Source organism: Silurus meridionalis, chromosome 7, assembly GCF_014805685.1.
Source record: "Silurus meridionalis isolate SWU-2019-XX chromosome 7, ASM1480568v1, whole genome shotgun sequence".
NCBI classification, from domain to species: domain Eukaryota; kingdom Metazoa; phylum Chordata; class Actinopteri; order Siluriformes; family Siluridae; genus Silurus; species Silurus meridionalis.
In genome coordinates, this window is record NC_060890.1 from 15,531,650 (window position 1) to 15,554,499 (window position 22,850).

A 22,850-nucleotide genomic window follows, 5' to 3' on the forward strand; every position below is an offset into this window, starting at 1 on the left:
ACTTACTTCACCATGCTTTTTTATTTTTTATTTGATGACGATACCTCCATTTTATTCAAGACTTTCCATACTACAGCATAATGAAACCTTTAAAATAGGTTGGCGCTCATCCCCAAGTTCCACACTAAAGTCCCAGGGCTTATCCAAGTTTACATTTGTAGCAAGTACTTTAAAGGATTAAATAAAACTGTAAGGAGTAAAAAATGAATAATTTCCCTGGAAAGTAAAAGTACTCAAGTAAATAATTACAATCTTCCTTGCCTCCCATCTAGTGAGTGAATTCACATCTTATGCCCACCACTCCCAGGATATACCACAATCTGGAAGAGTATAAGTTGGTTACTAAATGTGAATGAATGAATGAATGAATGAATGAATGAATGAATGAACAATATAACCATTATTAAACATTCATTTTATTAAAAGGGTACTTGATTATAGTTATTGTGAACAAGGAGTAAAATGAATAGCCTGATAGAACATCTGAGACTCACTGTCACAGCAATCATCATAGTGAAGCATAGCGCTAATCAAGTTTCACTATTACACTGAGCCATTTTTTTTAAATGTCTTGTCATCAGTTCAGTAACCACAAGAGGGTGACAAAGGCTGACATTATATTTTTAGAAATATAATTTCAACTAAATAAATATGTTTACTGCTTGTTTGTTTTTGTGTCTTTAGTGTAGTTTGATTGATTTTATTTTATTTTCTACAATCCTGTGAATGCAAGAATCAGCATCAAAGACATTGACATCTGGACTGCATCACTGCTTTGTTTACCCACATGCTATTAAACTCGTCATGTGTTATGTGCATAGCTGTGATGCATTATCATAATATATGTCTTAATGACTGTAATAAAACTGAAAGTGAGAGCACCACACGTGCACACACGCACGCACACACACACACACACACACACACACACACACACACACACACATTGACAATGGCCGTTAATGAGTGTTATAAATCTGTCGATGATAATAGCAGGATTAAAGCTACCGTACTGTACTTACAGCACTTAAAGTCAAAGGCAAATGTCTGCATCTCATCTAAGTGTGTAAAGAAATTGCTGTTGAGAGTGCTACTGGTTTCGTTTAGCTGTAAGCAGACAGGGTGTGAAGCATTTGTACCCTATTATATCTACAAACACTTCAGCCAGGAAACATTTCTCTGGGTCAAGTGTACTTGGCCACTTTTCATAGTTTGTCCATGCCAGTGAAAATAAAGACACCCCTACATACAACATCAGTATAGACACAAAGTGTTATTACAATTACAGCTGCTTTTTATTACTTTTTATTGTTTTAAGTTTACTATATGCATAGTTATTTTGAATATTTGGAAAGTCCGAGCGATGTTTAAATAACTGGCCTGTAGCTAATGGAGTCACTTTCCATTAATGTCACTGAAAAAGAGAACATTTACAGCTGTTGACAATAAAAATGCCTTCTCCCGAGGCTTCCACTTTCTCTTTTATTAAGTATTTCCTGTAAAGTGCAGGGAGACGTTAGTTCTGTAATCTTTCGGAGTTGAATTTTCAAGAGGGATTTGACAAGCCTTTAAGAAACAAACCATAAAGAAATCATTTCACCATAAGGTAATATATATATATATATATATATATATATATATATATATATATATATATATATATATATATATATATATATATGTATGTATGTATGTATACACAGTATAATAATATTTAAGTAATAATAATAATATTCAAGATAACGTGCTTGTTCAACAGTAGCATCGAACTGTATCGTACTTATTCAGAGCACCGTTTGCAGCATATTCCATAGGCTTGTGCAAGGTGAAGCACCAAACCCACAATAGACAGGTAGACATGTGCTGTGTTGACCTGTGAAACAACCCCACAATAAAATCATTCTTTTTATAGCTTAGCTATGAATATTTGATTATAAATATATAATCAATATATAATATAAATATTTGATTAATAATTGAGTAATGGAGGTCATAAGCTACACTTTATTTTTGTCCTTGGGTTAGCATTATGTTCCCAACACCCCTGATATTCCCCTGTGTGTGTATACTTTATATTTAGATTAAATAGAACGACTTTTTTGATTAAAAAAAATATCCAATATAAAAAAACATTAAGATGTTTCCATGGTTCTATACAAAAGGTATGTATTTTCCACTTGCTTGTACATCACTGAAGTCTGCTACCCTTCACTCTTGGCTTTGATGAGGTAGCCACTGAACGTGATGTAGGTATCAAAATCATCACTGAAGATGGCATTCTCTCTCTCGCCTTTATAAAGGCGAACCCACACCTCGTCATCTCTCTCCAGCTCCAGCATCAGGCTCTGGCTCTGCATGATAGAGCGATCACTGGGCTGTGCATACAGGATGGCCATCTCCTGCTCGTTTTTCATCACGTGCAGGTATGTCTCTTTCTGGTTCCACGTATGCACGTTGAGGCTGAAGAAGTAAATTCCTGGCACATAGCAAAAGAATTTGCCGGTAAACATGTTGAAATGGCCGTACAGGTTGACTAACTCTGTGTCAAACACCATCGTCTGGTAGTAGTCATTGCTATGCAGGGCTTTTTTCCGACCTACTGAGAAGGCAGAATAGTAGGATTTACAGGGTTCTCCTGAAGTTCCTATACTGCCTTTAGAGCCCTTTAAGCCAGTGGCTCCTCTAGGGCCTACCTGCCCTGTCTTGCCTACTTTGCCATAGGGTCCACGCTGGCCACTTTCTCCCTTTTCTCCTGTGTGATAAAGGAAGAAATTATAATGTTACAGGTTTAAATAGAATATTACACTGTATTGTAAAGATCTTTGTTAATAAAAGCTAATTTTTTTTTACTGTGTGTGAAAATGGAAAGTTAATATCATTAAGTATGTGGGTCACATCCGAAGCCACTGTTACTCAGGGAGGCTTTGGCACTTCTGAGCCAGCCTTCTCACAATCCTACTGAGAGCTGGTTTACATTTCTGCTCTGAAGCGTATTTGCACAGAATGCAGAGAAGGGGTTTATGGGTAAGCGTGATGAGGTACTAACAATGCACCTAGGCACTGAGTCAGCCAAGCTTTGGGTAATTGATTAAGGCAGGAGATGCATACCCAAAAATGTTGTCCTGCCACAAATACATTACAAGTTTAAACAAAACAAAAAAAAATAATGCTTCCCATTGTCATATCCAATACAGTCTGCCTGATACAGGTTGGAGTGATGGGGGGACTTTTTTTTTTTTTGACAGGATACTTTGTTTTAAAAAAGCTTAAGTGTAATAACTGTACAGAATCTGCTGAAACATGCTTTCCAAAAAATATTAATGAATTCATGCTGCTAGTTCCTTCGGGTGGTGTCTGTAATAAAACTCTACATAGAAAATGATAAACTAACACCGGGTCAAGTTTCTCTATCAGATTTCATTTTTTCCCCTGCATTTTAATTTTTTGCACTCTTTTAATACAATGGCATTATCACATATATGTTTTTTCACAGACAACTACATAATCTTGTGGCATATGTCAATATAATATATAACTTTATATTTGATGTAGCTCTTATAGTAGTTCAACTGTACTGATGTTATGGTATTACAGGACTCCAGGACTGTACACTTTTGTTTTGCTGATGATTTTTTTTTTTTTTTTACTAGAAAGCATTTATTATTTGACTTTTTATTATTGTGGATTTAACTGAAGCGATTCAATACATAAAACTTCTAGATACTGCTTAATACAGAATGAGTGCTTCCAAAAATACTTTCAAAGCAAATTGACTTATTGACTTGCTTTATAATTGAAAATACATGGTTATTTTTCCCCAAGCACTTTATAAAATAAAATTTTAGTTGTTATAGCTTCTTTTTATGATATCATTGGTAAAACAAAACTTTCCTTTGTTAATGGCCCAGAGGCTGCTCTGTTTTACGGTTCCTAGTTTTTCAATGTAGTTTTGATTCGAGCAACACTGCCCCCTGGTGTATAAATGGGAGCATCAAAGCAAGTATCCACACACTATCTTGAAAAGCACATACTGTAGACAGCCTGTTATTGTGTAATCCTGGCCTCAAAAACTGCATGTCTTGAAATTATTCATATTTGTTTCTCCTATTGTAAGATTACTATAAAACTAATATTCTGTATGATTATTAGGTAAAAATTTAATTAATACCTAATCTTCTATTGGCAGATTTTATTTCATCATTACAACTATTTTTAACAGTAAAAAAACAATTATTTGATGCGATTTTTATGATTTCAATGTATAAAGTAATCTAAAAACAGGCTGAATAATCATGTACTTGTTTTATAATAACCTCATAATAAGCCATATTAAATAAATCAGCTCATATTCAAGATATGTAGATATGTATGCAGTGAAAGAATAATATTTTTATCTCTTAAGACAATTCTGTCATGTTAAGCAAATTATAGTTTTGTATAAGCTTTATACCTTTGAGGATGGTCATGTTTATCTGTGGAACCACTTGGTATTGTGGGTAAGCGTTGCTATACGGAACAGGCTCCTCTCCTGGGTCACAACATCTACGGCATTCGGTTCTTCTGCTGTCTCTGTAGAAAAGGAAAGACAGTTTCTTATTGTTCTTGTTATTATTGTGTCTTCATTAGCAGCTGGGATTATTAGATGGTTATACTAGATTATTGCATTGACCTATGAATGGATTTTATTAATGCGATTAAGGTGCTGATCGTGAACTGAATGTAAACATGGTCTTATGGATTAATTGTGGTATGTAGCTGATACCTGGTGTCTTCATGGTGGTCTGTGTTTTGTTGGTGATCTTTGGGGTCATATGGATTGCCATCTGTCTCAGTGTAAGTGGTCCTGTATGGTTCAGCCCATGTTGCCCACATCAGTACTAGTAAACCTAAACTTACTATTGGCACAGGGGTTCCATGGTGACTGCATATCCAGGCCATCTGCTAAACATGTAAAAGATTGTCAAAACGTTGCAAACAGATTAAATGTATTAAAATATGAGACACTGTATCTCTTTCGACTTTGGATATGAGGTCGCATGTGAGCCATGTGTATAAAAACTTCACGTTTGTGATATCATTTTGACCAGGAATTTTGTGTGCAGGTCATTTTTTCAATGTGCACATGCTGTTTATACACAACAGCCTTTTGTCTAAATTACTGGCAGTAATTATGGTCCAGTTATTCAAACCGTTCCAGAGACCGACTTAGATCGTCCTGCATTGGGTTAAAGTGGTTTAGAACCTGGTTTCTTGAGTTGCTTATGGTATTTATTTCTTTTTAAACTACTTTGCAAAAACTCCAGAATGTTTTGCTAGTGGTATTGCAGTGATAAATTGTTTGCAGGGCCAGAGCAATGTTTTATCCTTAAATCAGACACTTTTAAATTACAATGTAGAAGCAGCATTGAAGACGGTCTTAGAACAGTTTACGGTTTAACATCGAAAATGGTCCAACATTTTATGCCAGTGGTTATTTTAGGATTTGAAAATGAAGTCAGACGAGTTTTATGTCTTGCGGGGACTGTTATCCAGTTGATAAGATGTGCTGCATTTAAAAGCAGAATTTATAAGAATTGTAAAAAAAAATTATAAAGTTCATAAAATGACCTTGATTGGTTACTTAAAATATTAACTGCCGAAATTCTTTAAAATGTGCATTTTGTTATCCTAAAGCAAATAGCTAAAAAGAGGTATAACAGTATGAGTACTGCTGAAATGAAAGACTTTAGGCTGTTAGAATGAGCTACGGTATTAAGCTAATGCTTTTTACATTAATTAAACTGACCACAGTTCCATTAGAAGTGTATGTGCAGTAACAGTGTTGTAAGACATTGGTTATAAAGCCAGTAATTTAATGGCTCAAACAATGAAAGAAACTTGAATTGAACACAGCTTGGGGTACTCAAGTGTAATTATTTAAGAGCTTTTATTAGATCAGCCTGTAGAAGATGTACAACTAAAATCTAACTCTGTCATTTACATTTTACTGTAGACTTTCCATTCCATTGAGTTCCATTACATTGTTTTTTTCTTAAACACTGTTTCTATATAAAGAAATGCTTAATGTGGTCCTCACAGCAAGGCCTTGTGACCTTGAGGAAAAACAGCTCTGACAGTAGCATTTGGCCAATTGATTGATCAGCCCCAACAATTACACAATAGCACCTTCATTGGCTTTGTCTTAGACCTCATCGAGATTCCACTTGCCACTTCTTGACTTGAGTAATTGTTTGAATAGTGGCAATTAACCTAAGGTCAGTTCTATACATCTGATCTTTTCTGATGTGCTGCTTCAAAGCAGACTCGTGTGCTTAAGAGATTGTTTTCGAGGAAAAAAAACTGCCTGGTTCCTGTCTAGTCAACTGTTTAAAGGGCTTTTGTGAGAGGAATTTGCATGCTCGAATGTGCTGGTGAACAATGCTCTGCACAAGGCCACATTTTTGTACAGCCAATGCAGTAAATTATCTTGAGGTCTGGAACTTTCAGGATGCCATGCAAGTGTTAGCTCTGGCCTAAGAAGGGTTTTAAAGGCCTAAAATGGTATATCAGCTCAGACACACAAATCCAGAGTGCACCTTACCCTGCTGACATCAATGATAAATACAATGTCTGCATTTCTTTGCAGAGAAAATTATGAACTGAGTGTGCAAGGAATTGGCTTGATTAAAATGTCCATTTATATAGATTTATTGTTTTCATTAAGCCCTTCATTTTTCAAACACAAACGCAACTGTTGGATCACTTAAATAAATGAATAGTTACATGTGACAATGGCACTACTGCCTCTTACTCACTGTGTGGATGTTCTCCAGCTGGCTCAGATTTTTTCCAGAACAACCTAATTTCTCAATGCACAACATTAACACTGTGCCAATAAAGACTAGGCTAAAGACAAAGGAAGTAATGTGGGAGACATAACCCAAACAGTCTGGGCTAAACACAGAAATACACAGCAATGGTGTTGTCTTCTCTCCAGAGCAAAAAGGAATGGAAAAATACTTCATGCAGGACATTGTGACTGTCTCTAGTCGAGAATTTACAGACTAAGCAAATGACCTAATTAGACGAGCTTGACAGAACGACAGTTGTTCCAGGTCACATTTTAAAAATAAGTAAAAAAACATGAGGTTATGCATTTTATATGCACTTTTCTTCAAGTAGAAATACTGCCTCAGCAAAGATATATCAAATATGGGAAAACATAATCCAAATCTAAATTCAACATTCCAGGTGAAAAGATTATCCAAAATACAGTATAAACATTAGCAATCTATTGCATTCACAAATGCAGATAATTTTGTGCATTTATATTATTTCATCTTCTATAGCAGATCCTCTGTTGCAAATGCTTTTGTCATAGATTTACTGTCTATGTTCTGGAGATTATTTGCTAACAAGAAATTAGAATAACCATTCTTCAAAACAAAGTCGAGCAGAAAAACTTCTCAGACAACAGAAAACATCAAAACTTGAGGATGCTGGACTATAATAGATAAAGTCAACATTGGATTCCACTCCTGTCAGCCAAAAACAGGAATCTGAGGTTACAATGAGCAGGGGCTCACCAATGCTTATATTAAATATTAAATATTAGAAATAAGATTAGCTAATGGTTGGGTTTTTTTTTTTACTTTTAACTGTTTAGTTTTTGTAAGTGATCCAAGTTTCTACAAGTGTTATCATACTAAATAGTGGGCCATACAGCATTTTTTTCTGTGATGAATTACATAGTATTTGATATTAAGTACCATATGTGGTGTGTGTGAAAGTTGCAGAGTTGTAAGAATCTGTAGAAGTTCAGAGTGGTTTGTGGGCCAGTGCTTTAAAATGTGAATTAATCCCTCACTAATCTTTTGATGTGCTTACTAGTGTACCATGTGACCCTCTCTTGCTCTTCAATTCAACAAGCAATCCAAGAGCAATTACAGACAGGCATCTTGTGTAAGTGTGTGCGCGTGTGTGTGTGTGTGTGTGTGTGTGTGTGTGTGTGTGTTCCACTACATTTGTGAGACATTTTATTGTTCTGCGTTTTATCCAGTTAATTTGCCAGTCCCCCCTTTTCATGCTCATTCATTTTTACAATTCTGCATCTGATAGCCTTGATACAGATCCTATCCTCTCTACTTCCTGTGGATGTCAAGGTCTGGAGGTCGTGTTTACTCGTACAGCACGTCATTCAGTGGCGCCTTTGCTCCAGCCAAATAGTTGGCTTGGCCCTTTCAACATCGGCTGTGAGTTGACCGTAAATGTATTACATAAGATTGCTACTGCTTTACGCAACACCATGCCCAGCTTTAAACGATCAGCAACCAAATTCTTTCCTCAGATCATTTTACATCACGTTTATTTTCCATTTATTTCTGTGGTGCTACTTCAAAGAAAGTCAACAACAAAACCATATGATGGTTGAATAGATTTTTATCTTGCATTTCCTTTGGCTATGCATGCTAAATTTGTTCACTATTGTTACAACAGTAGTCAGCTAAAAGTTGTTGAAATGATCATTATCATATCATTCAAATAAAATTATCTTCCCTGATGGATTTTGAAATGGTTCCTGATATCAAGTTCTACATATTACCTTTAGGTATTCATACTAAGTGATTAAATGACATTAAGGTCCTATAATGGTTTACATATAAAACTGGCCAATTTTTTTTTTTTACGTTATCATGTTGCATAAATAAATGCTTACTATATAGGTGATTTTAATAAAAAATTAGGGTAAATTATGGTATTATGATAGAAAATGTTTTGTTTGAAGGTGCAGGATTAAATAAGCTCTATTGGCACTCATAATACATAATACAGATCATGGAATCCATATGCATTAAAAACTTAATATTTGAAAAGTCTGAATAATTTTTTTATTTTAAAATGATTTAAAATGATAAATCTATGGCACAGTCTGAAAAGGCTACATATCCCTGTTTAAAAACTGGACAGAATCCAGGGCTGCAAAAAGCATGAAAATAATGTCTCTGTGTAGTAGAAGAATACTTACTAGATTTTTCATCGCTAAAGTTTGCTGCTGGTTAATTGAATTGGAGAATCGACAACAATGAAATCCACATCGTTGTCTAGTTACTTACAGATACACTATGACCTAGTGTCCATGCACTGCTGGAGCCCCCATTGTTTTAGACTTGCTTGACAGTACTGTCAGAACCCACAGCCATGTGATATGCACTGTTTACATCTGATAATAGGTAGGTACCCTCATCACCCTCTGTTCATCTGGACCAAGCTTCCCTGAATCAATCCTCACTTTCTATCTGAGCCCTTACTTCACTCACCACATAGCCTGTACCTTCATACATTATTTGAATGATAAGCTGGGGTGATCTTGAATATGAGATCTAGCTGCTTGTATGCTTTTAGTTGGCTGCTGAAAGAGCACCAGACCATCCTTTCATAAGACCCATCATCTGCTTGTGTGCACTCATGCTGTAATGCTGCTAGAAAGAAAATTATAATAATAATAAAAAAGCTACTCCCAGGGAACGAGAAATGGAGTAAATTTCCCTTTGTTTTCTCTGGGGTAGTCACACACCTGCACTCAAATTCTTGGCAGATATTCATTCTTCTCCACCCTACAATTCAAAATGCAGCACAAAGATGGGACATTTTGTGGCAGTACATTTCAGAGATTGAGTACTTGTACCAACAAGTCTGTATGGTGTGTTGCTATGATATGGAGTGAAAACAATGGCTGTACTTTGGGAACCTTTAGAAGGGTATAAAAGCTTATAAATAGTACTGTATTACTTAATTAATACTTACTGTATTACTTACAAAAGTGTCTTATTATTACAGTATATTTGCAGACTTGACATTTTATATCACGTTTCCTCAGATTAGATGCTTAAAATAAAAACGCATTGAACAATTCTGATAAAATTATATTAATTTCATGATCATGTTTTTTTATTTTATGTCATCCTATAAGAGTTGAATAAAACTGAAACTAGACGTGAAATTGTGTGGGTATTATGGGGTCATATTCATGTATGAGTAATGAATGAATGTGAAAATGGAAGAATAATTTGAACAAGAAAATCAAGAAATAAAAACATACACTATATGTTAAACATGTGAAGTGTCTAAAAGCAACCCATGTAACACGTGATTTATTTGCGTGACCTTTTTTCTAATGCTATATATAATGCTTTCTGCTGTGTGGGATCGGATGTTTAATAATAATATTGAACTGTAAGTGAAGTTGAGTAACAGTATAATATAATATAAACTGTAGTCAGAGATCGTTCCGACCTCCAGCATTGCTTTTCTAATTCACTTGAATTTTATTTGTGTAGCGCTCTTAACAATGGATGCTGTTGCAAAGCATCTTAAAAATTTAAATAAAAATTTAAAAATTAAAAAAATAATAAAAAGATTAAGAATTTAATAAAATAAATGCAAAATAATTAATTTAGCCATGTAATTTAATCCATAATGAAAAACCCAGAGGTGACGTGTGATTGAATTGGGTAAAAAGAAAAAGGTGTGCTATAGCTTTTATTTGAGTTTTGAATTAGAGCCAAGAGGCACATCACTGCATGTCTAACCTATGCAAACAAATCTGAGTGAGACCAAATGACCTCAAAAGACCCCAGTCCCTCAGCAATTCAGAAATGCAAACAATACTATGGCAGCTCTGGAGGATAGATCAGCTCAGATACATGCATCTGACTTAATATGTATTGAGAATATTCATGATTTACTCTTCTTACTCCTCTCTACTTCTTCCCTTGTAACTGTGGGATTATTTTGCATGGTGACAGGTGGACCATACATAAGGTGGCACATAGTTTGCATTTCATAAACCAATGACAATCACAGCTCATTAAAATGTTTTCATGAGCCTGTAATAAAGCAATTTCAACTGCACTTGATGATTGCATACCTAAAATATTCTTGACCTAGATTCATCCACAGCCTGGCTCAGTCTATTTTCCAGCTACCAGCAATCTAATCAATTATTCAGCATATTATTACAGATTTACATCATCTTGGAAACACAGATCTGTCTTGTTTATTTTTGTTTTGCAACTTGGAACTTTATTGTGTTGCTTATTATTCATAATACAAATCATGATTTGTCTCAAAGTGGGGATTCTAATGCAAAGCCAGGTTCAGATTTTTTTATTTTGTTTGTAATGGAAACCACAATCCTACCACTGTCACAGTTATTATATCTATAAATAATGTCAGCTGAAATCTAATGTCAATTTTATTCAAATGTGTTGGTGGAAAGTTTAGAAAAAGAAAGCTCTTTCACCAGTAAATAGAAAAACAAATATTATTGTGCATGCTTGAATAACATGCACAATGTAGTCTGTGCTAGCAAAAAGTTTCCAGGATTCCAATTAAAATATTATACTTGGTTTATAACAACCGCAATGAAACTGTGATGAAACACAAAATCGGGATGCTGTGATTTGCTATTTTCCTGTTACACCAGAATTGATTTGTTCCATTTTATTTTCACCCTTTTGATCTTTTGTGCCCCATTACTGTGCATTACTGTTTCATAACAAAACTAGATTCAGCTAACAAAGAGCCGTCACCATCAGCCTGTTTTTTCATATCACTCGGGAGTATTCCTCAAAAGCCAAACTTACAATGAACACTTATTTTAGGAAGTTATTAAATTGCACGCATTGCCGAATAAAAGTTCTTACCTTGTAAAGTGGAAAGGGTTTCCTAGGATTCCTCTTCGTTTTGCACTATGGATGATGCTGTTTTTTTTTCTAAGCATGTGTTTTCGTGTCAAGCAATGTGAAACATCTACCAATTGCGATCCCAAACCCAGCATGCCATCAGGAGCTGGAGAGAGAAAGTAAGAGCAAGAAGGGAGGGGATTGAAGGAGGGGCACAGATACAGCCAAGAAGGGAGGAATGAAGGGAAAACAACAAGAGCACAAAGAAGAAAAAGAAGAATCCATAAGTGTAGGATTAAAGAAAAGCCTTAAAGTGTAAAAGATGAAGGGGGAAATGGAGAACGACAGTCTGCAGGGACAGGACAGAGAGATCAAATGAAAAGGCAGAAAGACCAGATTAAAGTCAAGTTAGATCATGCCACATTCTCAGACTATTTGACAAATGTCTCTTACCACACTTGTGTCATTTTGTCTATTAAACAGCACAGAGGACCTTTTAAACAGCTTATGAAATCATGAAACCATGAAGTTAGAGAAAGAAGGATAATACTTTGAGATATTTATTTTAAACACAACTAAAAATTTCTTGTTTTAACATCTGGCCAAATTAAGCACACATTTTCTTTTCTTCTTTTAGTCAGATTGTTTTAGGAAACATAGTGTGGTTAAATCGTATCTAAATTTGACACAGAGGTTATTTGGGAGGGAACGGAAGAAATCTGTCAAGTGGTGCTGCTACTGCTCAGGTCATTGACTTGCATTGACATGCATAATGGAAAAAGGAAATCCCTTCCAAGTGTATATAGCATTTTGCACCAAATTATTTACAATCAAGCCCTTATCTTTAAAAATTATGATTATTATTATTATTATTATTATTATTATTATTATTATTATTATTATTATATTGTTGTTGTTGTTGTTATTATTAGGCATGTTCACTGCACATACTTTAAGCCCAAGCCAAACAGATGATGGCTGAGAGAAGATCAAAACACTGCAGAAACAGATGCTTGTGTTTATCTTTTCTTTCCTCTTTTAACATCACTGTTTCAAAGAGTTCTCTGACAAAAGATGTATGGTGAACAGGGTCTGGGGAGGGAATAAGAAGTACTAAAGAGACCAAAAAATGTTTATATAGACTATATGAGACAGGTAATCACATGTTTTTTTTTTAGGAATAAACATGAAATAAATATATTTTTATAATATAGTGGATTGTAATATGATTATAGAACACAAGGCCCTTTTGTCATTTTATTGACAACTCTAATCATAAAGAGACGATTTTCTTACAGTCAGATTACTGTAAAAGGTTTATCAATATAAGGTGTATTCAATTAGACACTTAGGTCAATAAACACATTTATAACCTACCACTTCCTTTAATCTATTGACGTTTATGTAGACAGGAATGTACTGTAACTATTTCTTACAAAACTGACTACAAATTTCTTCTCCTATGAGTGTATTTTGAGAAATTTGCAAGAGAATCAGATTAGCTGTTTAAATCCAGTAAGTCTAAAGAGAATATCAAATCTAACATAAGCCACCTCCCAGACACAAACAATCTACTTTTAATGATCATGCCTTTAGCTTTGTTACACTTGAAATGGCCTTCAACAACTTATACAGTGAGGAAAATAAGTATTTGAACACCCTGCTATTTTGCAAGTTCTCCCAAGTTCTGAGAAAGTCAATGTTAATATATGGTACAGTAGCATTTGTTTGCAATTACAGAGGTCAAACATTTCCTGTAGTTTTTCACCAGGTTTGCACACACTGCAGGAGGGATTTTGGCCCACTCCTCCACACAGATCTTCTCTAGATCAGTCAGGTTTCTGGCCTGTCGCTGAGAAACACTGAGTTTGAGCTCCCTCCAAAGATTCTCTATTGGGTTTAGGTCTGGAGACTGGCTAGGCCACGCCAGAACCTTGATATGCTTCTTACAGAGCCACTCCTTGGTTATCCTGGCTGTGTGCTTCGGGTCATTGTCATGTTGGAAGACCCAGCCTCGACCCATCTTCAATGCTCTAACTGAGGGAAGGAGGTTGTTCCCCAAAATCTCGCAATACGTGGCCCCGGTCATCCTCTCCTTAATACAGTGCAGTCACCCTGTCCCATGTGCAGAAAAACACCCCAAAGCATGATGCTACCACCCCCATGCTTCACAGTAGGGATGGTGTTCTTGGGATGGTACTCATCATTCTTCTTCCTCCAAACACGTTTAGTGGAATTATGACCCAAAAGTTCTATTTTGGTCTCATCTGACCACATGACTTTCTCCCATGACTCCTCTGGATCATCCAAATGGTCATTGGCAAACTTAAGACGTGCCTGGACATGTGCTGGTTTAAGCAGGGGAACCTTCCGTGCCATGCATGATTTCAAACCATGACGTCTTAGTGTATTACCAACAGTAACCTTGGAAGCGGTGGTCCCAGCTCTTTTCAGGTCATTGACCAGCTCCTCCGTGTAGTTCTGGGCTGATTTCTCACCTTCCTTAGGATCATTGAGACCCCACGAGGTGAGATCTTGCATGGAGCCCCAGTCCGAGGAGATTGACAGTCATGTTTAGCTTCTTCCATTTTCTAATGATTGCTCCAACAGTGGACCTTTTTTCACCAAGCTGCTTGGCAATTTCCCCGTAGACCTTTCCAGCCTTGTGGAGGTGTACAATTTTGTCTCTAGTGTCTTTGGACAGCTCTTTGGTCTTGGCCATGTTAGTAGTTGGATTCTTACCGATTGTATGGGGTGGACAGGTGTCTTTATGCAGCTAACGACCTCAAACAGGTGCATCTAATTTAGGATAATAAATGTAGTGGAGGTGGACATTTTAAAGGCAGACTAACAGGTCTTTGAAGGTCAGAATTCTAGCTGATAGACAGGTGTTCAAATATTTATTTGCAGCTGTATCAAACAAATAAATAGTTTAAAAATCATATATTGTGATTTCTGGATTTTTTATTTTTTAGATTATGTCTCTCACAGTGGACATGCACCTACGATGACAATTTCAGACCCCTCCATGAGTTCTAAGTGGGAGAACTTGCAAAATAGCAGGGTGTTCAAATACTTACTTTTCCTCACTGTATGTTTTATGTGTACAAGGTCTGTGTGCTACATATTAAATATGTTACATATATGTTACGAGTAAGAGTACACCACTGCAGATTAAATCACTAAATGTCAATAGGTCATGGTGGTTATTATAAATTTATCATACTTTTAATTGATTAAGAGCTAAAACGAGACATTGAGAAGTGTCTTGCATCCAAGACATCCAAGATGTAAGTATAATGTAACTTTTACCTAATACATTATCTGATTTATTTCTTTGTTTGTTTGTTTGTTTCAGAAAATCTATTGCCAACAAGTTAAATTTTTCTCACTAAAACCCTCTAGACCAGGGGTGCCCAATACGTCGATCGCGATCTACTGGTCGATTGCAAAGGTAGTGTGGGTTGATCGCATGACATTTAAAAAAATAGATATTTATTTATGCAGTTTTATAGTAGGTAGATAATTTTGACTTGGTAATTTTATAAGTAACTCGCATGCTGAAAGAGTGTGTGAACCCCTGCTCTAGACAATTTAAGATTTCTTTACTTTAAGATGGTTTCTTTACTCATACTAAAATTGCTATTATTCCCTATTATAGCCACTAGATGTCCTCATCAACAAAGATTTGGAAAAATATTAATTTTTGTTGGGAATACACTGTAATTTTGATTTTTTTATTTTTATTTTATTGTTTAAATATATAAATGGTTAATGGTTGGTTACATTTTGACATACATACGCACAGCATTATAACAATAATATTTATTAGTTTAAGAAATGCTATTTGTGAACCACTATTTAAAATATACATATGCCACTGGAAATATTGAGTTTGATCATGTGTATGCAGCAGCTGAGAGCATTTGTGTCCTTTCATAACAGAGTTGCATAAACAGCATGCATAATTATTTAGCTATTTTACTTTTTGCATTTTCATCGTCATCGCAGTCATCATCATGTGGTGGGATGTGTGATAGTGAAGACAGACTCATCAGATAAGACGGTTGGCCGCAGAAAGGCAGAGTGACATGGATTTCATACACTGTTGATTCTTATAATCTGTATTGATATTGAGGCTATGCATTCACACACATAAGCTTGAATAATGCCAACAGTAATCCCAATTAAGTCAAGTCAAGAAGCTTGTATTGTAATTCCAACCATATATAGCTAAAATAGTACACATTGAAATGTGACAATGTTTTTCCAGAACCCTGGTGCTACATAAACAGCATAGAGCTACAACACACAACATAGAGCTACATAACAGAACACAAAGCTAAGGACTTAAGTAAGCTGTCCTTTTCACATAAAATACGTCGTGTGCAACCTAGTGTAAACAGTGCAAGACAAAAGACAGTGCAAAAAGACAATACAAAACAATGCACGAGAGATACACAAAATAGCGCCAACCAGTGCACTTTCTGTATATGTTAATCAGTACAATGTGCAAAAAAAGAGAACTGCAAACAAGAGTGTATTTGTAAACATATATACAAAATGTGTGCAAAACAGCAACAGCAGCAATCGAGTAGGTGTGCAAAACAGCATGTAAACAGTTTTATTATGGGCGGTGCTATAGACATGGGTGTGCATGAATTGCATTGAGTATTTGAGTGTGTTCGAGTTTGTAGAAGTTTAATAACACACATTTGAGTAAGTGGCAATAGTGCATTAATAACATTTTAAATCATGGCTTTTATAATCTACACCCTTATAATATCCAAAACTTAATTTCTAATAGGAAGCACTTTCTTGTAGTTTGATATGGAACCTGTAAGGCGTTCAGTTCATATTTTTCAGATATCTCTGCTATATTTTGTAAATAATCAAACACCTTGTCAATTATACATTTACAATATAAATATATACAATACAATATACATATATACGATTTTAAGGTGGCACTTAAACTACTAGTATACATGGGAATGAATGCAGTAAAAATGGCATATTTCTTCACAAGGAATTTCGATCTTCAGCTTGTTTATTTGAGACGGTGTGAACAGCGCGTTGAAGTACACGTGCCTTTCCTATTACGCAATAAGCTGGAACACTGGAGGCGGGTGTCTGCTCTCTGATTGGCCCTCGTGAGACCAATAAAAGATTTTGTACCTATCAGCGAGTTGGTGGGCGTGTCGCTGTGGGGCTCCACACGTGAGCCAGTAGTACCATATGAGTAACAGGCCATATTCACAGGAACAGAATCCAGTGTGTGTGTGTGTGTGTGGGTGGGTGGGTGTGTGTGTGTGGGGGGGGGTAGCACGTTGTTGCCTGCTTTTCATTAAAATCAAGTTTTTTAAACCAAGAAGACTCTTATAATAATAATAATAATAATAATAATACTAATAATAATAATAATAACAACATTTGTGGACACCTGACCATCATACACATATGATAAATCCCAAACTTATGCCACAATGTTGAAAGTACACAAATATATAGGATGTTCCCCATCTGAAATCAGTGCCTGATCTCACTAATATTCTTGTGGCAGAATTAGTTGGAAACCTGAATGTTATTATTACAGCAAAAGGGAACTACATCTATAACTATATGCTCAATAAACTCAATGAGACTGAGTGTCCACAAACTTCTGTATACCAGATAAGCTAGATACAGTTTGTACACTTGAAACATTTTCCTTTATACAGGCATCAAATGAAATATTACTTGAAATATTACTTGAAACGCGTACTTTTGTTTTTTCCTATTTGTATTTATACATTGTACTGTGTATAAACTGTTATTGTAGTATATGTATATTCTTTTTCATATATTTGCATTTATTTTTATTTCTTTGTTTGTTATTATTATTATTATTTGTTTTTATTTCTCTGTTTTTATTTTTTGTATATTCTTTTTTATATATTTGCATCTATTTTTATTTCTTTGTCTTGCTGCTGTAACATAGAAATTTCCCCATTGTGGGACGAATAAAGGTTTATCTTATCTCATCTTATCTTATCTTATCTTATCTTATCTTATCTTATCTTATCTTATCTTATCTTATCACTTTATTTATGACTGAGGTTGTGCATTGTGTACATTGTGTACTTCACTTACAAACTGAGTGAAGTATTTGTCACAGCCCCAGGGGTAACACGGGGCTGCACCTCAAGAACCATTGGTGTAATGTAATTTTGTATATTTAAATATATGAATTGATTTATTTCAATATATTGTGATATTATTATCCTGAGGCTCAACAATTATAAAACTATAATGGATCTATTATTACTACATTACACATACTACATTACAATTATTTATTATTACATTAGATGAATATTATCCAGATAAAGATGGGTTCCTTTTTGAAGGTTTTTTCTCACACCATCTCAGGCTCAGGTGTTTCCTTGCACATTAGAGATAAAAAGTATAGGCACTAAACTTATAGGCACTAACTGTTTTTTTCTTCTAGTTTTTAGAGTTTTTATATTTTTATAGCACCAGCACACCATGACAAATTCCTTGTACATGCAACCCATGATACTTGGCAACGAAGGAGATGCTGATTCTGATATCAATTCATATTTTATAACCTGTTTATATCTGTAAAGCTGTTTTGGGTAATGTCTATTGTTAAAAGCGCTATACAAATAAAATTTACTCGAATTAATAACTACAAATGGATAGATTTTTACAGCGATTAGATACTTAAACTATATTTTATGGGATTAACCTCAGTCGGACTGGGGTTTTATTGCGTTAAATTTTATTTGTAAAACAAAGATATTCTAATGGATTATTGCCATTGGTAATCCGGATATTTTGCAACCAAATGACTAAAGTTTAAAGTTCCGGTTTAGATGAGTCGCTGCTACAGGAAGTGACATCACAGCGTTACGTTTGTGTTTTACTGTGAGAATGGAAGGCCCATGACGACGGGAGAGCTGAAGCAGTGAGCGGGTCGAGCGATAGAAATCCATTTCCATCTTCATAATAGGAATAGAAAACAAACATGAAATCTTAAAGAGCATAATCTACAATCTCTAAGCTTTCATTCGGGGTTAATATTGTAGCGTTTTAGTTGCTGGTACTTTAGAAAAGTGATGGTGAAAGCTGACGTCCGACGAAGGGATCCGAATTCTTCTCAGGGATCTGGGAGGGTTGGAGTGGCGTAAAGTTGACATTTTGGTTTGATAAAAAAAAGGGAGATTTGTAGGTGTTTCTTGTTCAAAAGCAAGGTTTTAGTTAGGTGAAGTGTTGTTCTTCTCGGTTTGTGAAATACAATTAGGTGTTGGTAGGTAATTGTCATTACAGCCATGGATCTTCGAGTGGGAAATAGATACAGACTGGGCAGAAAAATTGGAAGTGGATCATTCGGTGACATTTATTTGGGTGAGTAAAATATTAGTTGTTTTTTATTTTAACGTTTTTCTGAAGATGTAACTCGCGTCGTTCGGCTTAAGGGCGAAATGTTTAGCTAGTTTGTGAAAGGATAGCTGTGTGGAGCAAGCTACAGAGATGTTTGTCCCGAACAAACATTTCAACTTAACATTTGCTTGATTTAGATTATTGTCAGGGCTTGTGGATGTGTGTCACAATTTTTAAAAAGTGCCTTTCGATATCCTAATGTCACATTTAAGTTGTGGTTTTATACATTAATCCTTCCTGCTTTGCCTTTACAGCTTTTTAATCAGTCATATCAGGCTTTGGATAATCATTAATGTATCATTAATATGTATATCTTGTGTAAACTCTTTTCTCATATCACCAGTGACAGATTTGGTGCAGTGCAGGTCACAGTGTCACAGTGCAGGTTTGGTGCCTGGTGTCAAAGTTTTAATTGTAATCTGACCCTCAAGTTTCAAACCAACTGGCTCATTATTAGATTATACCTTTGCGTACATGATTTTTTTTTTTTTTGTCTGGCTGGTGTTTAATAGACATGAAGTCTCCAAATCAGTTAATAATGCCAGCTGATTTGGTTAAACCACTATTCCAGTACATGATCATATGGCTGTTACATAAGTCAGCAGCATCATTGGTGGTACTGAGTAATTAAACAGTTATGAAATATGCTTTCTGTGTATTTTTAGCCGGTGGTATGTTTACAAAGAATATTTCTGTTTCCTGTCGCTCTGCTTACCTTCAGTTTTCTACTCGCTAATGTACATTAATGTGGAGTGAAACATCTTTGGAAACTGAGAGCTGAGAAGGACTAGATAGCAAATAAAAGGGTTTAAACAAAATTTTACAGGAATCTTTGACTGTAGATGTTATTCTTTGGTGACATCTACAAGCAGTGGTTTTTTGTTTGTTGGTTTGTTTTTGGCAATTCGTATCAGCCACGAATGATATTCGTGTACGTACTCTGATCATTATCTGACTTCTGCCATTTGGGTGTTTTTTTTCCAAGTTTATTTGTTGCTACGCATTAAATTTAATGCAATCAGTTGTTGAATTTGAAAGATATCCCAATTTTAGTTAAAACAAAGGTTATTCAGCACGTCTACACAGAACTGGTCAAATATTTTCCAGTAGCGCATTCTAAAAGCAGTCAGTATGAGCTAGTAAACTCAAGTTCCCTTAGTAAACCAACAGAACAAATATGACAATTAGGCCGTAGCACACCAACAAAAACTGCAGTTATACTGGATATTGGCACAGCAATGTCCGCACTAAGACGAAAGACCCATCGTTGGTGCTTGTTTATCGCTATAGACATTTGTACATTCCTGTTAATGTTGTTTTGGGTACAATTCCCTTTCGTTTCATACTTCATCTGAGACTACCTTTCATATTTTCAGTAAATATTTGTGTCCTTAACCTTGTTCACTAATATTTCTAATACTACTGTAGTAGCCGCATTAGGATGTGGACTTTTAAGTTGCAAACACAGACAAGTTAGAGTAATGTACTGGTGCTGTTCTACTAAATATGCCCACATTTGTAACACTACCCAACCACTAGGCACTGTAACTAATTTGTATAAAAAGATATTATAGCCCCTATTATATAAAGTTATTATAGAGTTTTATATGTTACAAAATGTGCTATTTTCTTCCGATGCTAGACTCATTGGCAGTATTGTCTTTAGCAAATCTTGTAGGAATGAAAACTGTCGTGTTGCATGTCATTATGTGGTATGCTGTTGTAGTTTTGCCAGTGAGGCTCAAAGATCAAATTCACGTTTGGTAGAATGCCATAAGGTTTTATTATCGAGTCTTTAAAAGCGTTGTGAAAAACCTGTTGTGTTTCAACGTGCTAATTCATATGCAATGAGTATTATAAAAATGTGTTCTACAAAATACAAATACAACTTGCTTAACAGTACGACGTGTGGATAAGGATTATCTCAGTAATGGTGCAGCCGCACTAATTCCCCTTCTTTTCATGTAAACATATTCTTCTAGCCCTCCTTGACCACTGTTTGTGTTAGGGATTTCCCAGCAGGTTTCACACACACACGCGTCACTGGGCACTAGGGAGGCCACAGGTGAGTGACTCACCTAGAAAGCAATTGCTCTGCTATTCATCCAGGATTTGCACCTCCTTACATCAGTGCTTCAGTGTGATGCAGTTTACATAATCCTCCTGCGTTCAAGCCATATGGTGTGAACATTCTGTATGTCTTTGGCAAAGCTGTAACAACAATCTGCGTCACTCGCATCGAAAATTAGATACATTGTTTTAACAGCGTTTCAGATGCTACATTACTACCAGATAACGCTGCACTGTTTACATTGCGTTTTCATGAGGATGCGTTTTGACCTGCTCACTATTTCAACAATCTGCCAAGAGAATGTATTCACTTAAATTTTCTGTTCAGAAGGATCTGACCAAGCATGTTCCTCATTACCGATTCTGACCTGAAACTGAATTTACTAGTTAAGACAGGAGGTAATTGTCAGGACTTGTTTATCTTCTTGACACTGAAACACTGTTTGCATTTGAAACACCCACTTTTGCTGTAAACCCTGTGTAACAGGTCTTTGACTTTGTGACAGAAGAATTCGGAAGTTAGTTTTACAGTTCTTTTGGTTTGAGAGTTAAACATGTTTGATATCTGAGTGATTGAATGTTTTGACTATCAAACTGATATGGGTTTCTGTGTTGACTAGTTAATGTCCTACCTATCCTTTTTTATATTATTTATTTTTTTTATTATAAATCATTCAATGAAAACAGACATTGGCATTTGGGTTAGTTACACAAGCATATTTTGTGGGTGTCTGGTTGATTGTAAAGTACACTGGATGTCAGGATGTGTTTTACAGTACTATTACTATAAATAAAGTAAGATACAAAATTATAGTACACACAGAAAATAAAAATAATTCATAATAAAAAGGGATTTGGGATTGTAAGAAGAACTAATGTGAACTAGAAGAAAGTAAACATTAGCTGAACTTTATTTTATAATTGTCTTGGTTATATAAGCCATATATTCTGACCCGTTTTACAGTCCTAATGAGCCTCTTTTTCCTCTTTTCTCTCTCTCTCTCTCTCTCTCTCTCTCTCTCTCTCTCTCTCTCTCTCTCTCTCTCTCATTTCAGGCACTGACATTTCAGTAAGGGAGGAAGTGGCCATCAAGCTAGAATGTGTGAAGACGAAACATCCTCAACTTCACATCGAGAGCAAGATCTACAAGATGATGCAGGGAGGAGGTACAATACAGATTGCATTAAAAAAAAAAATTCTAGTATAATGATTTAGGGTTATTTTTCTCAAGTGTAATTTTGGTCTCAAAATCTTTGTTCTTAACTGAACATTGTGTTTTTACTTGATTCTAATTATTAATGGTTGTTATTTCACAGTTGGTATCCCAACCATAAAATGGTGTGGTGCAGAGGGGGATTATAATGTGATGGTAATGGAGCTGTTAGGACCCAGTCTGGAAGATCTTTTCAACTTCTGCTCTAGAAAATTCAGCCTTAAGACTGTTCTTCTGCTTGCTGATCAGATGGTGAGAGACACACCCTAGAGCAGTAATAAAGGAGGATAGGAAGTAGCAGAGGCTGTCCTTATGTCTGTGGAAATAATTACAGAAGAACAAAAGCAGCTGTTGCAAAAGAATAGGTTTTTTAAAACTATATTCAATTAGCATGTTTTTATATATATATATATATATATATATAATTAAAATTTTATTTTATCTTTTTACTTTTTAAC

The 22,850-nt window shown here is 35.4% G+C and overlaps 2 protein-coding genes across 3 annotated transcripts in view; one reads left to right on the forward strand and one right to left on the reverse strand.

The window, feature by feature from the left end:
- Positions 1 to 398: 398 nt before the first annotated feature.
- On the reverse strand, positions 399 to 11,975 carry c1qtnf1 (C1q and TNF related 1). Of its 2 annotated transcripts, none has more exons than XM_046854815.1 (4): positions 11,685 to 11,975; positions 4,763 to 4,938; positions 4,451 to 4,569; positions 399 to 2,752 (listed from the first exon to the last, which is right to left on the reverse strand). In XM_046854815.1, exons 2-4 carry the CDS (start codon positions 4,936 to 4,938, stop codon positions 2,202 to 2,204), a joined length of 846 nt encoding a protein of 281 aa, XP_046710771.1. In that variant the 5' UTR covers positions 11,685 to 11,975; the 3' UTR covers positions 399 to 2,201. The 2 variants fall into 2 exon arrangements, with proteins under 2 accessions (XP_046710771.1, XP_046710770.1); XM_046854814.1 differs by having other exon boundaries at positions 4,763 to 4,941.
- Positions 11,976 to 18,570: 6,595 nt separating this feature from the next.
- The window catches only part of csnk1db (casein kinase 1, delta b), an 8,686-nt gene continuing 4,406 nt past the window's right edge, over positions 18,571 to 22,850 (forward strand). Inside the window, exons 1-3 of the mRNA XM_046854068.1 lie at positions 18,571 to 19,073; positions 22,235 to 22,345; positions 22,496 to 22,644. Coding sequence (XP_046710024.1) covers positions 18,998 to 19,073; positions 22,235 to 22,345; positions 22,496 to 22,644 — 336 coding nt within the window. The 5' untranslated portion in view covers positions 18,571 to 18,997. The remainder of the gene's footprint in view (positions 19,074 to 22,234; positions 22,346 to 22,495; positions 22,645 to 22,850) is intronic.